This window comes from Eptatretus burgeri, chromosome 9, assembly GCF_056783735.1.
Source record: "Eptatretus burgeri isolate ZD-2024b chromosome 9, Ebu_testis_v1, whole genome shotgun sequence".
NCBI lineage: Eukaryota > Metazoa > Chordata > Myxini > Myxiniformes > Myxinidae > Eptatretus > Eptatretus burgeri.
In genome coordinates, this window is record NC_140969.1 from 104,696,733 (window position 1) to 104,715,247 (window position 18,515).

At 40.6% G+C, this 18,515-nt stretch overlaps 1 protein-coding gene across 1 annotated transcript in view; it reads left to right on the top strand.

The window, feature by feature from the left end:
- Positions 1–4,452: 4,452 nt before the first annotated feature.
- LOC147020823 (legumain-like) overlaps positions 4,453–18,515 on the top strand; it is a 36,812-nt gene continuing 22,749 nt past the window's right edge. The window contains exons 1-6 of the mRNA XM_085896462.1: positions 4,453–4,598; positions 9,797–9,957; positions 10,615–10,712; positions 13,675–13,756; positions 15,839–15,924; positions 16,228–16,303. Coding sequence (XP_085752588.1) covers positions 9,823–9,957; positions 10,615–10,712; positions 13,675–13,756; positions 15,839–15,924; positions 16,228–16,303 — 477 coding nt within the window. The 5' untranslated portion in view covers positions 4,453–4,598; positions 9,797–9,822. The remainder of the gene's footprint in view (positions 4,599–9,796; positions 9,958–10,614; positions 10,713–13,674; positions 13,757–15,838; positions 15,925–16,227; positions 16,304–18,515) is intronic.

Below are 18,515 nucleotides of genomic sequence, written 5' to 3' on the forward strand. Positions count from 1 at the left end.
CAATTGACAAATACAGCATCGCTGCAACACAAGGTATGGCAATCATAAACATGTCATCAATACACGGTAAATGATAAATAACACAATTTAATCCTCATTGCATCAGCTAATTGGGAGTGTGATTTTCAACTGACTCGGGGCCGAGCAGATACGCTTGTCGGCCTTCACTCTGTCTAGTCCACGGTTGCTAGAAAATAATTTCTCAAAACCCTGAGGTTCCTTGAAACAAAATCACAAACAATTTTCCTTCCGGTATCTCATGATACACTTTGCTGCTTTTGAAAAAAATCTGAATGGTTCTCGTTTCGACCTCGTATCAGTTTACTGAACATATCCCAAAGTTAAATGTGACGTACCGTGTTGATTTGTCCATTGTCTAAGTTTCTTCGTCATTCAGATGAAGCTCCATTGATTTCTCCTTTATATAATTAGACAAACTCTGCTATGAATCTTCTATAATATTTAAAAAAAAACTTTTAATGATCTGAAATGGTTTTAATTATGATTTTTAAAAATGAAAATCAAAAATAAATTCGTTTTGGTTTCCTCCTCCCCCTCCCCTCCTAAATATTTTAAAGCTTGATTGTACTACGTTGCAAAAATCAATATGACCTGATAGGACGACAACATACTGTAATGATTCCTATTATTGCCTCATTCCGATGATCAAACATGAATATTTAGGAATATAATTCTTGGGTTCTCCTAAAATCGAGATCAGAAGCTTTGGTTTTTAGTTTTAATATTTTAAAACTTGATTTTAATCACCTGCCAGAATTTAATGAACAATCCTGATTGTACACAAACTTTATTTAAACTCGAACAACACTCGGTAGAGCACGTAGTCTCGCCTCGTGAGCTCATTCTGAACGAAAATACCATCGTTAACTGAACATGCTACTATTATATCCCGTATACCCAAATCATTCATGCACCCTATTATGTCATTTCCATTGCCATTATCTGTAGCTTCATTGATTATTGATTGATTAATTAGGAAATTTAATAACCACTTCTGTGAACATAAATGCTAAGTTGCGTCGATGAAGATGATTATGAAAAACAATTCTAACTATATTCCCCATGGCTAGTCGATCATACAGTGCGTATGAAGTTTTGCATCGATCTGTTAAGCAGTTCTGCAGAAGAAGATTTCTTTCTTTAAACGTTTTTATTTTCAATCCAATCTGGCCGCCATACCACGTAGCCGATGACGTCATAAATGTACTTGTTCACGTACATCAGGTCGTAGATCAGATTTATGGTTTCAGATTTTTCAGATAAGGATTTCGATTCAGCCAATTATGACTGGAATACCACTTCACCAATGGCATCATCATTATCACCCTATATACCCCTTCTCCTCCTCCTCTGTGGGGGTAGTCATTGGCTGCAGCATCATTCATTCTCCTTGCAGCATCATTGGCTGAGGGCAGGGCCGTTGATGCAATGCCCCAATTACCGACCTCGGAAGGATGACTGGCTGAGTCAACCCCACCTGGTGTTAATTCAATGGTTACAGGGGCTCAAACTCAGGACCCTAAGATCTTAATCCAGCCACCATAACCATTAAGCCAATACCAGGCTTTATTATCTGTGATATGAACACATTCAAATGGACATTTATTCGTATCTGGTCGAATTTCCTTTGGCATCATGTGGTGTCTGAAGCCATGAAGGAATGGAATCGATGATGTTCTGCTTCACAGTCTGATCCACATTTTGCCAAATGTAGATTTTGTTGAAGAGCTTGTACATTACTCTGGAAGTAAGGTCGGCTTATCTGCAGCCCCAGATCCATGATCTCTTCCCCCTCCCGAACCCCCAATCGAAGCTTTGACCCTTTTTCTATATTCACCTGATTTACCTTTTCACATCCGCATCACAAGTCATTGCTTTTATTATGTACTCCACAGCCCCCCCCCCCCTTTTTACTGCCACCCACCATCCCCATCTGTTATCTCCCATGTTTGTGTCTCATTCTGAACGCTACTGTTACCAACGTATTGCTTTATAAATATCCTTGTCCTTGCTTAAATTGATGTGTTTGGTGCAGTTATTTTGACCTTGCAGCATATAAGATTAGTTTTACAATAGCATTGAGATGTGCCATTTTATTTTATTTTTACGATGCAGGTGTTACAAAACAAACATTTTGTTTTTGCACCACCACCACCACCACTAGATTTGAATACATCGTTGCTCTTACTAGGAGCTGTTTTTGCCAAGTTAAAAAAAATAAAAATCCCCTTTTGTTTAAAAAAAATAATTTAGTGAAATGAGAACAAGATCCATGTTTTTGTTTTTAATTTTTTTTTTCTTAAAACTTTAAATCCATTTAGATCAGTGGTCCCCCAACCTTTTGATCCCACGGGCCGCATTCACTACTCCCAAGGATGTTTGGAGCCAGAAAAAAATTGATGCATTTTATTGAGAAACTTGATGCTGAGAAACATTTTCAGAGTCAATGAGAAACTTGATGCATTTTTCATTTTAATTTTTTTATTAAATGTAATTAATTTTAAATTCTGCCGCAAGATGCCGGAAGGTAAAATCAAATTGATTTGATTCCTCCCGGCGGTAAGCGGCTGTGTCATTGTGTAAGGCTTTTCAGGTCACGGAGCCGGCCGGCAGCGGCATTGTGTAAACCCCTTTAAAATTGCTACATGGAAATGTGTTTTGATTGGAAAGTCCTCGCGGGCCGCAGTATCGGGCTCCGCGGGCCGCAGTAGCGGGCTCCGCGGGCCGCAGGTTGGGGACCAATGATTTATAATGAAGAACTAGTCTGGCTGGTGTGGGATGGAATGACCAAGTTGTTGATAGCGATATGTTAACCACCATAAGGAAGCAAGAAGAAGTTTCTCGATTGGCGGTTAACCTCTGTCGGAGAGAATAAAATTTGTCCCAAAGATCCAGTGTTGCCTTCTTCCCAGCTCTTACTTCAACGAAAGGTAAATGGCTGAAACGTCAGCTTCTTGCATCCCAAGGGGGTTAGCAAACCTCAATCAACGTCCTGTTGGTTACATACATCCATTGTTATCAATTGTTTTGTGTTACCAACATCATCGTAACCAATTGAATATACAAGCGAACACCTTTCATCGACATCAAGACCTGTTTCTCCATGACTACTGTCCTTACAGAACGCATGAGCTTTGAGCTATGCTGAATGAAGTACAAATATTTGCCCAATCTCTGCAAACTATTTAATGTAAACGAGGCCTTTGAATACTTTCACTGGAAATATCCTTCAATGCTATGGACGAAATATAAAAAAAAAATTAAATGGGTAGAAATCTTCATCCTTGTTGTCACATTAGTATTTGATATAGTAATTACAATAACAAGTTATTGTTACCTGCGTTCCTTGTTTGTCCATCTCCGTCTGCTTTCTCCCTCCTCTTCCTGCTGGTGGTGTTTCCCCCTTTCTCCTGCTATTCCCTTTGTTTTGTTGTGTCCTGATTTTTTTTGTGTAATTGCTCTTCTATGAGTCTTAACTCTGAAAAAAAAAAAATATATATATATATATATATTATAAAAAAACAAAAACAAAGCCAGGACATTCGTGGCATTTTTCAGTAACGTACATCAACCTTCGGTGGCGGAGGTAACAGACACGTACACATGCATCCATGAAGTCTTGTCTCGCATCTGTAATTGTCGGGGATGATTTCCCGAAAGCGCATCAGACATTTAATCTCACAGCTGTTATGGACTTCTGTTGTGCTATCAATAAAATAATTAAATGTTTCATCTACAGTCATTTTCAATCAGTTTCAGCATCTGCAAAAAAAAAAAATTAACACAGCTTTGGTCTTTATAACCACTCACTCACTCGCTGACTCATTAATATATTGTACTGACAATTGGCATTGTGACGCAACTCGACGGCAGTATCCCAGGAAAAAAATCACAAAAACCATGGGAAAATGTCCGTAAATGAAAATGTCCGTAAATAAACGTCGGCCTTTGTTGCACCTCTACTCACAGGGGTCACGTAACCCGAAACAATGGAGTTTACATTCGAACTGGTTGTGAGGCAACACTGCCACGCACCTCTTCTGCCTCGTCTTTAATAACTTTTGCTGTATTTACATTAAAAAAAATCCTATAGCTGTAAACTTTTAAATAAAGAATTCATTCTGTTCACTCATTCTTGATTTACTTGCGTTACGTAGGTGTTTGCAGAATGGGATCGCCAATGCACTTCATCAAATATATAAATTTTACTTAATGCTTCATACGTGAATTATGTGTGCACGTAGGATGCACCCCAGTCGTTGCTTGCAGTCTGTAAGCACGCTCCGCTCGGATATAAATACACAATTTATCACTTTGTGCTCTCAACGTGTGAAGTGTAATGTTTGAATTGAAAACTATTTTTTGTGTGTGTGTCGCAGTGTCGATATGAATGAAAGTGTAATGTTTAATGTCCACAATGAGTCACTGATCGGTGTTGTTTATTGCTCTTCTGTGAGTGGTGATCTATCCTGTATTTCCACCCTAAACAGGGTTTTCCCTGATGCACCAGATTCATATATAAGCAACCCGTCCTCACTTCCTCGGTTATTGTGACGAGACATCATCACAGTCTGCACGTGAGTAATAAAGTCGATTCCCAATCGCATTCGATAATACAATGTCGACCCAACCAAGGTACATTGTCACTTGTGTTTAATGAAAAGTTATGTTGATTTTTTTTTTTTTTTTTTTTGTCATGTGTTCTGAATTTACAAATAAAATAAATAATTTTTGTACATTTCTAATTTACACATTATTTATGTATTTCAGAAAATAATCTCTGCTTTGAAGTTGAAGGACGTTAAATAGATTACGTATTTTTGAGTCGAGGTCGTGTCATGTTTGGTGTTCCCATCTGAGTACACGGCTCGTGATACTGGGATCTTGGACTCGAATTCTGGATTTGTCCATAATTGGCTATTGATGTCCACGTACACTTTGTGAGATTTTTTTTTTTAAATTTGATTTCTGCATAATCTCCTCCATTAGCCATAACTCGTTGGAAGAATTAGTGGTTGCAGTTTTATAAATATTTTATTACAAATTTCACAGCTCATTAAGCCATGTTAAACACACAAACACACACACACTTGGTCACTATAACCTCCATAAACATGTAATCTAAGGAAGCTTTTCATCATACAGCAACAACATAATGCCTGGACTTTAAATTAATGTCACATGACAGTTGTTCTAATGATTGACTTCAATGCAACAGAACCTTTTACGTTTACTTTGTTTTTTGTTTTTCTTCCTTTACGCTCTGATAACATCATCTCCGGTAAATTTCCCAAAAACGTGATCACATTGTCAGTACTATACTTGGTGATCTCCATAATGCAAACTGGTTGAACCTTGACTCCAGCCCCATGTTGGTGAGAAAGACCTCTCAGAATCATCATGGTTGTGTTTGCTCGTGTTGTTGGTTTCGTTCAGGACACCGAAACGAACAGCGTGCGCCCATCGCCCTGAAAAGCAACAACTGTTGTTCCACCTGAACAACATTGAAATGATCCTGATGCTCTTGCACAAGTCAGTTCAGTTGAAACGTCTTCATTTTTCAGAATTTTCAGGGGTAGCCCTTCCGTGTTACATTTGGATTTGAACGCTGACCAATATAAACAAGTGCACGTGTGTGCGTGCGTGTGCGTACTCAGCTCATGGAAGAGCGAGGTGTGCGCACTGAGTGTGGACCAGTCACAACATGCAGAAGCAACAAGCAAAGGAATGGATGAACAAGTACAGGAAGAGGAGACAGGAGAGGGAAGGAAATTTAGTAGCTGCAAGTAAAAAGGTTGTTTTTGTGGACAGCAGGTGAGTTCATGGGGTTAGAAATGGAGTTTTTCTTTTTCTTTTCCTCCACCAGTTTGAGGCTCATTGAAAAACAAGGTGAAGGAGGGTACAAACTGACTCAGGCAGCGGGACAGATCTTGGACACAATAAGTAAGGGAATGGACGAATGGGAAAAGAGAGGAGGGGAGGAAATGACTGCAAGCAAGAGGGTTGGGTGAACCATTCCGAGTGAATATCCGGAGTCTGCGACACTCTGGTATCTCTCCAACAATGGCTCAAAAGATTTTGAATTTCAGAAGAGCACAATTAGATGAGTCAAATGGAGTAGAGGAACAGGAGAGGTTGGACAATAACTTCGAATCATAGTTGTTGGTCTGAATTGGTATGATTGTCTTCTCTACTGAAAAGCATGAATACATTGTGGTTAAAATAAAAAAGAAAAGTCTCTCGATGAGATTATCTCTCTGTGGAATTATTTGCACAACGGTAGTTCTAACATGAACTTCAAATGAAGGGTTAAACTTCTTTTATTTTTTTTTTTACCCCCTCCATCAAAGGGGGACAAAGGTTATGTTTTCACCCCTGTCTGTCTGGGAGAAGGATATCTCATAAAGTTACGGATGGATTTGGCCGAAACCTGGTGGATGAGTTCAGTAGGTGACGAGAACAAGCCGATTAGATTTTGGTTCACGTCTGAATCCAAATCCGGCCAATCAGTGGGATACAAAACGTAAACTGTTCAGCTTGGTGGAGCGATGCATTCTACAGAGTACCGTTCTAGTTTTCAATGGAGGGATACTCGAAAATCACATAACGTGTTGGAATGATCACACGTCTTTTTTTCGTTTACATTCGATCTTCAGATGGATTTAAAAGGATTGAAGTATATGTATGTATGTGTATATATATATATATATATATATATATATATATATATATATATATATATATATATATATATATATTGTTGTAGGATTCCCGCCCATCGGCGTACGAACGACCGCGTCTAACCAATAGCGGTCGCTTCGACCACCGAACGGACAATCCAGTCGTGACTTTCTGGAACAACGCCAGAAACCACTCACGGGTGGGTTTTTAATCCCACCACGGCCCAGTCCGTATTCTACCCGCGCGAAATAGGGTCAATTGCCGAATATCGATATACCTAAGTACTCGCGCAGGTTTACATGCAAGGGAATGGACGCAACGAACAGGTTTACATTCACACAAGGACATTTATTATAATAAAGCACGTATGCAATTAAACAATGCAAAACACGTATGCACCGATACAAGCAACAAAAGCACGACAAAAGAACTACAACCGTCTACTTATTAGGTACAGTCACTTGCACTTGACAGCAGTTCCTACTTATTAGACGGGCCCACGGACACACGAACACACACACACACACACCCAAGAAATGGTGGCAGAGGCCTTTAATAACGAGCTCCAGCTCGGAGGACAGGTGAGCTGAAACCCAGAACCTATCTCGAACCTCTCCACCTTGTGTGGTCTTCAAGTTGTTTGGACCTGGGCTCCCGCGAATCTTCCCGCGCTTCTCAACACGAGCTGGTGAGACGAGGCGCCGATCCTTCCCGTCGATGCATCGCTTCCCCAAGGAACCACCTCCACGAAGAGGTCGATGAGTCGCACCAAGCCGGGAACCAAAATGGAGAACAAAGAGCTCCACGAACCAAGAAGAAGAAGCCACCACTCGCAGCTCGAGCCGAGCGACCGGCTTAACTTCCTTCCAAACAGGGCAGCTTGAAGCAAAAAGCTCTCCCGAGCCAAACAGAAGCCGAAGCTCACGGAACCATCAAAGTAAAGAGCCTCAAAAAAGCCTCCTCCCGAGCCAGGCCTCAGCCGAAGCTCACTGAACCAGCCAAAGCAAAAAGCTTCCGAAGGCCTCAACCCTAACGCAAGCCAAGCAGGACCCGACGGTCTCCTGAACGACTCCCCTCAACTCCCTTCTCCAACTCTGCCCTGAACAAAAGAGAAAGATCTCCTCTTATCCTTCTCCGCCCTTCCCCTGATCCCGGCGTGACTCATACCCTCGTGCTCTACCCCCCCCCCTGCTCAACCACGGGTGGGAGGGAGTTGTTGAGTCATGAGTCACGGGGACGGCAGGATTCTTCTTCCTCTTCGCAGAAGAGGGGGAGTGATGTCTCTATGTTCATTCCCTAACTATTAAATCGATCCGCAGCGCATCTAATCGATTTCTGAACATTTAAACAATGGAAGGTGAGCTATCTCGGGAACAAGCACTTATCGACATAGCTGACTATCGACATATCGACAAAGGAACCTGTATGTTGTGTGCAATCGAATTCCAAATTCGTAACAATATATATATATATATATATATATATATATATATATATATATATATATATATATATATATATATATATATATATATATATATATATATATATATATCCTGTCCCTATCAATGAAGCACTACACCTAAACTGTTTACTTTGGTCTTCCAAGGAGAAACAAGAGTAGTATTTTCTTTTTTGCCCTCAAGCAATTTCATATTACATATTGTCGTGGGGGAAGCAGCTCAGGTTAACCCCCCCCCCCGACCCAAATTGTGGTGATGGGAGATCAACACCGCCAGCCCCTGGATGGCTGAGCGGTTCCTTATTAATAGGAGGCGGAGATGTTGATCCCCGGAGATTATCACGTGTGCTGGAAGGACATGGGGCAATGGTAGAGGGGTGGAGGAGCACAGCCCAGGGGGGTGCTGCACCAGGACAGCCCAAGGGTTTTATACTCGAACCTCACCACAAATACACGGACACCGCTTCTTAAAAGGAATACATTCCATGAAAATAAACAAATATTTACAAAGGACAATAGTTCAAAAGGGTAATGATAATAATGAAATAGATATATATGCTAAAGTCGAGGTGCCTCTTCACAGAGACTCAAATACAGACAACGGGGAAACAAAATAAAAAGAAATACCCTTCCTTTCAGCTATTCTTGTACTTAGCTTGGCCCAGAGCTGGTCCTTGTGGAACTTGGAATCGAGGCGCTGATATTGGCACGTGCAGACATGCACAACAAAATGGCGCTTCTTTCGTAACGGGACAAGCGCACGCCAGGCAATCTGCGAGCGGCACTCCACATCAAAGCTCAGAGACCCAGTGCAGTGGCTTCATGCGCCAATCGTCCTCACCGACCCAACCAAGAGCCAAAGGCTAGCATCTCGCTTTAAATTGCCAAATTTGGCTCAAACGAGCCAAATTTCCTCAACACGAATACAAGGGTCGTGTGGTCGTCCTCGGCGTGTGCTCACCCTCTGCTCTCGCCTCTCCAAAATCCGCAACCCTCTTCCTCTTCGATCACGGTTCTCCAACAATGCGCCAACCAACCTTCCTCTCGAACACGCCAATCTATCCTCTGCCTCTCGGGTGTGGCCTGCTCGCACGAAACCCGAAAAGCCTGTGCTTCTGCCTGCTCGGTTAGCTTCTGACGTCACGCCCATCAATCAGCCTCGGGGGCGTGACTTCACCCACCGGCACCCTTGGAGTCAGGGCTTCTGCCTGCTCGGCACGTTTGCTTGTTTTAGGGATGTGTTCCCCACCTTTATTGCCTCTTTGAAATGCAAAAACATCGGGAAAAATCACAGAGGGGTTATTACGTACTGGGGAACCTTATTCTTAAACCCTAGCTAATTATCACGACACCACCCCCTCGTGTGGTGCCGCGTAACACTTAAGCTCACAGGTTCCCTACTTAATTGCATCGAGATGCTTCCTACACATCCACGGACCAAGCAACTCTACACAATGCTATATTCCCTATTAAATTCTTCAATCTACCCCCACAACCGTAGCAATATGATGAAGAATTTGTATCACAAGGAGATCAGAAATTGCGTGGAAGAACTTGATATCAAAACTTGAATTCCGATTGGTTCTGCCTTCATGATTACACCTGTTGCCTTGTGGGTTCACTGGCTTGCAGACGTACATCTTGGTCCGCTGAGGCTCATGGCTCGGGTTCTTCTGTTCGTTGCTGTGGTAGTGTGCTCACTTCTGCTGCTGAATGAGGCACATGCCGCACAAGAAAAGAACTGGGTTGTGATCGTGGCTGGCTCCAATGGCTGGTATAATTATCGACACCAGGTGTGCTTTCTCTCTTCTCACAGCACAAACATTTACACCATAATCAGTATTTTTTTTTTATTTGTATACATCGTCGAGACTCATGGAAGAGCTAGAAAGTGCAGAATTGTCCTGACACATTGGAAGAGTATGACATACAAAGAGCTGGGACACATCAGGAGGTCATTTAGGCCATCGTTTCCTGTTCTTTATCAATGCCATGTTAATTCAATCTTTCAGTTTATCTACTCTGTGTAAGTGGGTGGAAGGGATCGGTGGTTAGATATTTGTCTGGTGCACAAATTGTTAATCTACATCATACCTTTTAACCGTTATTGTATCATTGTAATTGGTGGGCTGGCACAATAGCCGAGAGCTATGCATATCGGCCTTTGAGATGTCCAGCCTTGTTTCGAATCTCAACTTCGTTATAAACTTCGTTCACACACATGGCGAAACATCATTGTGTGCGCCGTCCCTCGGATGGACGTGTAACTCGGTGTCCCGTCTGCTAGCACGAGTTGGTGGATGTTAAAAATCCCACTGTATCCTTTGGGAAGAGGTGATGATGATCAATTCCATTTATTTTGTTATTCAGATTTATTTCACCTTCCTGGAGATTTCAGTTTGAGACAAAAATTTTCGTTTATAAATTCTTTGTTGTCATGTGTTGTGCAGGCGGATGCTTGCCACGCGTACCAGATAGTACACAGCCATGGAATTCCAGATGAACAGATCGTTGTCATGATGTATGATGATCTGGCCTACGACTCAAAGTAAGTCACCCTTGATCAAGTTTATGCTTCTTTACAATCTCCTTCCAATTCGGAAACTTAGAAGATTTGCTAAAATCATTAAGCCTACGTTGATGTGTACTGCATCACGTTTCCTAATCTGGAAAGTCTTTATCAAAACCAGACAGTTCACACCTTACCCCGCACTGTGTTGAGAGAAAAAAGGACATGGCAGGGAGACGGGGTCTGCGAGCGGCAAATTTGATTGGTCGAAATTACCTAAAATGCCGTAATATTTGTCCAAGTGCTGCCAAACAGAAGGGGTATGAAAGTGCCAAAAAGGATTTGTGTTCTACAGTGTTCAAGTAAATAATTAAATTTAAATAATATAATGATTTTTAAGGGTTGTATGAATTGTTTTTTTCGGAAGTTTATATTACCACCCTTGATGCAGAGTCTTTTACACCACCATATTTAACGTGTTTAACACGTCACCTTAGTTTTTTTTAAGGATGTCATAAAGGACACAAACAACAGGCACGAAAAACTAAGTTTTCTGTTTGGAATGATTTTCAATTCTGTTTGACTGCCAGACAGGCATTGAGAGTTTAAAAGAAAAAAAGTATCTTGCTTCTCTCTGTGCATGCATGATCGGGAGGAGATTCCATACAACTTGCCAAATTCAGAGCCAAAGTCCTGCTAAACTGCAGATTTGTTTTCTGAATCATAAATTTTCTGATTCATGTTCAAAATCAAACATTCAATTAAAATTAAGTTGTTCCTCAATCATAAACTTGTTAGACAGGACAGACAGACAAAAGTGAACCAATTGCTTAACCCTGCTTTATGCTTCGCACGAGCAGGGTTATAATTATACAATATCCTTTTGTCCATTAGCAGCTAACTTTTTGTTTTTTGTTCCATACAAAATCCCAGCTCATGGGAGTTTGTATAAAAATTTTTATTTTGTGTGCAACATCATTGTTCTGATGTATCGTACCAAATTTGGTCCATATTGGTCATGTAGTTTATGAAGAAAATTTGTTTAGTGAATATGAGGGATTGGGGGAGGAAGGCCGTGGCCCCTTTTTCCAGGGGAGATCCGGCCATGGGGAGCATAACTTCAGGTTAGGGCATGGTCATGATGTCACATGGCCAGTTTGATCTGGATCCGGTTGTCAGTTTCTGAGTTTGATCTGGATCCGGTTGTCAGTTTCTCAATTTGATCTGGATCCGGTTGTCAGTTTCTGAGTAGATTTTTGAATGAAATATCAATATTTGGGCAAACCCCCCCTTTAAATGGGCGGATCGGGATGGGGAGCAAAACCCTTTGAGACCTTACTGTCCCGATGCATTGTACCAAATTTGGTCCATATCGATCAGGTCGTAGACATTTTAGTCAAATGTTAACGGATGTATATACGTCCGGACAGACGAACAGCCGAACACTAGGACCGACTCTGTGAGCATATTTCGGAGAGATAACCTAAATATATTGCTAATACATGTCTCGTACTGAAAAAAAAGGAATGAAAAAATAATCTTGGAAATATTTATGCTCTACATGATCCAGATCCAGTGAATCAAAACTCCATTGCATTTTGTTGTTGTTGTTATCGTGTATGTTTTGCTGATTAACGTGATGCCTTGCTCATCTTATGCTATGTATGTGGTTACAAGAAGATTTTAAAAATCAGTTTGTGTTCAAAAAGGATGCAGCATACATTTATCATTTTTTTAATTTCAGACTTTAAAATTTGACTCATTAAATCACCAGAAATACAAAATATTTTGATGAGGGGGGAGTGTAAATTTATACCCCTCCCCCCCTCACCCTCTCTTGGGAATGGCAATTTCAAGTGCATTGCCAGGGATTAAAAAAGAAAAAAGAGCCAGGGAAATCACCCCCACCCTCCCTCTCCCCACCGCCTAATCCCCCCCCCTCAAATCACACCCTTAAGTAAGGGAATGAAGGACTGGAAAAATTTTACAGACGAGGAAAAGATATACAGGACCATGTAAGAAAGAGCGTTGGGTTAGGTATGGTTAAATGGTCGTAGAAAAGAATGTGAGTAGGGCGATGTTAAGTGAGGAAATGCTGCAACTTACAAATAAAAGGGTTGCGTTGGAAAGGGTTAGTGGGGTAATGAAGATTGGGAATAAGGATGGGGGATGACATGAGATGGAGATGTGTTGCCTCCTTGAAACTCTGGAGGAGAGAATAGGACAGCAGAACCCTTGGATGGCATTTCCACATGCGGAAGAAGTGAGGAACAGAGTTGAGGTGTGCAGTCGGCCTGAATTTTGGAAGTTTAACTAGGAGGAGGTTACTGGAAGAACGTGTACATCCCGGAGTTGTTGGGTAGATACAGTGGGTTGAGAAAGGGATCAGAGGGAGCCAATCCAGACAACAGATGGTTTAAAAAACAAACAGTGACAACTGTAAAGTGAGATGCAACTTTATGATGTCATTTGGAAAAAGTTGGAAGAAAAGTTTTTTTTTTTTAAAGTATTAAAAGGGAGAAGGATGATGAAGACTGAGGGAAGGATGACTGAATGGGGAACTTGTAGGGCATTTTTGTTAAATTTTAGTTTGTTTGTTTTTTTGTTTAAAATATTATGTTTCTCCAACTTTTGAGTTGAAATAGGCTGATTGATGATAAAGATGAGCTTTTGGGGATAAAGCAAAGATGGAGAAAAAAAAAAAAACAGAGGACTGAGAATGTGTTTGACTAAAAACTTACAAATGTGCCGAGGCCTCTCAAGCACACACGAGAAATTAATAAAGCATGACAAAGTAACTGTGGGCAAGATTACACGGGAACCGATTCACAATACAAGCCGTAAAAGTAACAAATGACAACCATTAGATGAGACAGACCCGGAACAGTAAATTTGCTAATTTTACAGGATTTTGTCGAACTATGAAAAACAAGTGTCACAAAGGACGGATGTGGCCCAGCAGAATAACACCTCTTGTTGTGTCTTTGTTCCTGATGCGCAGTAACCCAACACCTGGAATTTTAATCAACAAACCAAATGGTCCCGACGTGTACAATGGTGTCCTGAAAGACTACGTGGGTAATGTAAGTAAAACTGTGATTGTGAGCAAATAATTCTGCTGTTTAAGAATTAAGTGAACTCTTGAACTTGTCTTGTTCCTCTACGACTTGGGGCGGTGCCTTGGAAAATCAGGTCTGTCTATCATGTGCCCCATCCCTTCCTTCACTTCAAATGGCATCACAGTCAACTCTGCTCGCGAGAAAGCCCAATGCCTCTCCCAAATTTCACATACCCAACCCCTCGCTCCCTGTACCTGAATTACATTCTTATACCCAACTGCCCCTGAGCACTGTCTTTCTCACCTGGTGAGGTGGAGAAGTTTCTGGCAACCCTTGACTCCGATTCTGCAACAGACCTTGATGGCATTGGCACACGAGTCCAATTAACCTGTTCAGGTGCTGCTCTTGTTCAACCTCTTTCTGCTTCACTCACTTGATCATTTGACATATGCCATGCTCCGTCTGCTTTTAAACTCAGGCAGAATCACTCCATTACACAGAATGGCACTAAAACATGTCCTCTTAACTTCACATGTTTTCATTCAATTACAATTAGAAGCAAAGTCATGAAATCCATCATCGCAGTTCACATCAAATAATTCCTTTTCTCAAACGTCCTGATATTAGACCCGGTAACTCCATCCTGAATATGCTGTTTCTCCTCTCCATCAATGGATGGGGATTCTGAATCTCTGATGTGTGATCAGGGCCTTCTCTTTGGACAAACAGTACCTACAGAAAGTCTACACCCCCTTTTCAAAATTTTTACCTTCTGTTGCCTTATAGCTTGGAACTTAATTGCAAATCAGACTTTTTCCACCTTTATTTACACAACATCCAAGTGAAAAACAAATTCTGCACATTTCAGAAAATTAATTTTAAAATAAAAAACTATCATATCTTTGTTGGATCAGTGTCCACCCCCCTCCCCCCCCCCCCCCGAGTTAATACTTGGTGGAAGCACCTTTGACAGCAATTACAGCTGTGAGTCTGTTGGGACAGGTCTCTCTACCAACTTTGCACATAACAACTTGATCAGACAATATTTGCTCATTCTTCTGAACAAAACTGTTCAAGATCAGTCAAGTTGCGTGGGGAGTGCTGATGGACAGCAATCGTCAAGCGATGCCACTGATTTTTGATTGTATTTAAGTTGGGGCTCTGATTGGGCCACTCAAGGACATTTATCTTTCTGTTCCTTAACCACTCCAACGTAGCTTTGGCTGTGTGCTTCGGATCGTTGTCGTACTGAAAGCTGAACTTCCGTCCCAATTCCAGCTTTCTTGCAGAGGGCAGCAGGTTTTCCTCTAGGATTTTTGTATATTTTGCTCCATCCATTTTCCCTTCTATCCTGACAAGTCTCCCAATCCCTGTTGCTGAAAAGCATCCGTGTAGCATGATGCTGTCACCACCATGCTTCATGGTCAGGATGGTGTTAGATTTGGTAATGAGCCGTGCTTGGTTTCTGCCAGATGTCGTGCTTTACATTCAGGCCAAAGATTTCAATTTTTGTCTCATCAGACCACAGAATCTTTTGCCTCGTGCTCTCAGAGTCTTTCACGTGCATTTTTGCAAACTCCAGGCGTGCTGTCATGTGCCTTTTTCTCAGGAGTGGCGTCCGTCTGGCAACTCTCCCATAAAGCCTAGATGTGTGAAGTGCTGCAGAGATTGTTGTCCTTCCGGCAGGTTCTCCCATCTCAGCCAAGGAACTCTGGAGTTTTTTTTCAAACTTGGTCTTGGTCACCTCTTGGGTGACTTGGGCTCTTGGTCACCTCCCTGACCGAGGTCTTTCTTGCCCAGTTGCACAGTTTGGTTGGACGGTCAGCTGCAGGAAGAGTCTGCGTAGTTCCATATTCTCTCCATTTCCTAATGATGGGAATTACTGTGCCATTGGGAACTTTCAACACTCTAGAAATTGTTTTATACCCTTCCCCAGATCTATGCCTCCTCACAATTCTATCTCAGAGGACTATATCGTGCATGTACACCTGTGTCTGTGTAAGGAACCATGTGTGCACACCTTGGATTGTGCATGATTTATGGCCCACTCGTTTGTCAATGGATAATGTCATTCAGAAATAATGAGTTATTAATCATGTGTTGTAGGACGTGACTCCAGAAAACTTCCTTGCTGTGTTGCGTGGAGATGCAGAGGCAGTTCGTGGAAAAGGAAATGGAAAAGTTATTCACAGGTAGAGTTCTGATGTTTCTGAAATATAATATTTGGTTCTCCTCTTCGTTCAGCATGAGGAGGAAGGAGATAACTCAAGTTAATTAAAAAAAAACATTATTTTAGACTGTCTTCACGCTCATGGCTGTGAAACTTAAAATCAATATCCAATTATAATATGATTTGAACTCTCGATATGTAACTTGTTATTTGTAAAGAAAGTTAAATTTTTTTTTTAAATAGTTGTCCCATTTTTAGTGTTGTAGTAAAGATGGATCCCTGAAATTAATTGATCCAATATTTATGTTCTGCCTTTTCCCTCCAGTGGCCCAGATGACCACGTGTTTGTATATTTCACTGACCACGGTGCTCCTGGTTTGCTGGCCTTTCCGAATAGTGAGGTAATTCTCTCAGACTTCCAGATAAACATCATGTAGTAGTAGTAGTTGTAATAGTGGTCCTTCTGTTGGAAAGGATTTCGAGTTTAGAGGCTTGTGCTCAGGGTACAGGAAAGCTTATGCAGACACAAGTTTCCTGTTTTCACGTCACTTGGCTTTCTCATCTCTGCAAGTCCATGGTTGGATTTTAAAGAGAAAAGCACGACCACGACAGATAAGGAGGGAGCAACACTAAAAACACAAATTGTTTTTGAACTGTTTACAAATACATTTACAAAAAGGTATTTACAATGAAGGATTAAAAAACACAAAAGATGATTAAAAAAAAAAAAATATATATATATATATATATATATATATATATATATATATATATATATATATATATATATATATATATATATATATATATATATATATATATATATATATATATAGTAGTAGTAGTCGAAGATGTAAGTGTCATGTAATGAGTTGGTTTTCCAAACTGCACGAACAGGTTGGTTTAAACCAGTATATGGTTCAACAGCATAATATAAATATATAGATTGCATTCCCATCTGCACACCTACTTTATGATATCAGCATCTAAGGTTCAAATAGCGTACACTCGGCCCATCTTGAGGAACACTGGTTATCACAGATTCCATTGTAATGAATGGGATGTTTGGACAATCCCATTTTAACGAACCAACACTCTTTGTTAAAAAAATAAAAAAATAAAAACACCGCTAATATAGAACAATCTTTAAAGAAGAAAAATTGTAAAAAAAAAAAAATAATAATCTGTTCAGCGCACTTGGAGAAATAAAGTAAAACTCTCTTACTTCGAGTTTATCAAACTTGCTTTAAATGGCGAAATGCGTCGACTGCTGTTGAACTTTACAACATGAAATTTACAAAATATGTATATATATATATATATATATTTATATATATATATATTCTCTTAAGACTCGCATGTACCCAGTAAGCAATGGGAAGCCCCTTTATTACCCCCGCCGAAGGAGAGGGTATTGCATTTGAGTCCGTTTGTTCGTCCGCACAGAACTTTCCTGTTTTTCTCCGCAACCGTTTGTCAGATTGCGATTACATTTTCCCCATTGGTAAAGCTACTCATGTAGAATGTTCAAATGATAATTATAATGTCATATTGGCAGCCATGCTGGAAAAACAGAAAAAAAAACTTTGGACCTCCATCTCTGAAACCGCACCAAAGAAAAAATTGATACTTGGTACACGGCAAGTACTCTTGGGAATGTCTCTTTTTTAATGACATCATAGGTGCCTTCATTATGACATCATAATTGCATATGTAGAACACTACATGTGGTCAGTATGAAAATTGAGTGTCATCAAGGGATAAAATGGTCAACAATTTTTTTAATGACATCATCAGTCATGTTATTCGGCAGCCATATTGTTTTTGGTTTTTTTAACCTTCAAAAATCTTCTCTGAAATAGCTGAACAGATTGAGGCAAAACTTTACACATATGACAGTCTATCCATGAGGAACGAAAGGTTCACACACATGATGTCATACATCACATGGTTTGGCAGCCATATTGGATTTACCCCAAAGCATATAAAAATGTTCTTCTCCAGAACAGCTGGACAGATCGAGGGGAAATTTCACATGAATGTTCCCCAAGGTAAACATGTACAACGTTGTTCAGGAATAATTGATATGTCACATGGTTTGGCAGCCATATTGGATTTAAGAAAAATATTCAATAATGTTTTCTCTTGAACCGCTTAATCAATCAAGGTGAAACCTCACTATTTTGATTTGGGAGTGATGGGGAATACACGTTTTAAATTTCAACCTGATCGGGCACGTGATCTGGCAGCCAGAATTATTAAATTTTTTGATATGGGTTTTTATTTTTATTTTGAATAAGGCTCAATTGGCTGTGCCTGGATGGGTTTTGAGGGCAGAGCTGCTGAAATGTGAATCCTCTCCAGGTTCCTCCTGATGACTTCATCTTTGTTCTTTGATTGTTTGGGTTCCTTCTGATTACTCCAATGCAGGACTGTACTTATTTGGTCTTCCATTTGATTTGAATTTAATTTATTTTAATCCCATTCTAAATTCAATTCAATAATAATTAAAAACGTCATAGGTAAGGGTCAGGTGTCCAATCAAAGTGGGGTTGCATCAAAGCGGGACGTCTTGGTACCCAGTTATCACTGCCAGCAGTTATAAAGTGACAG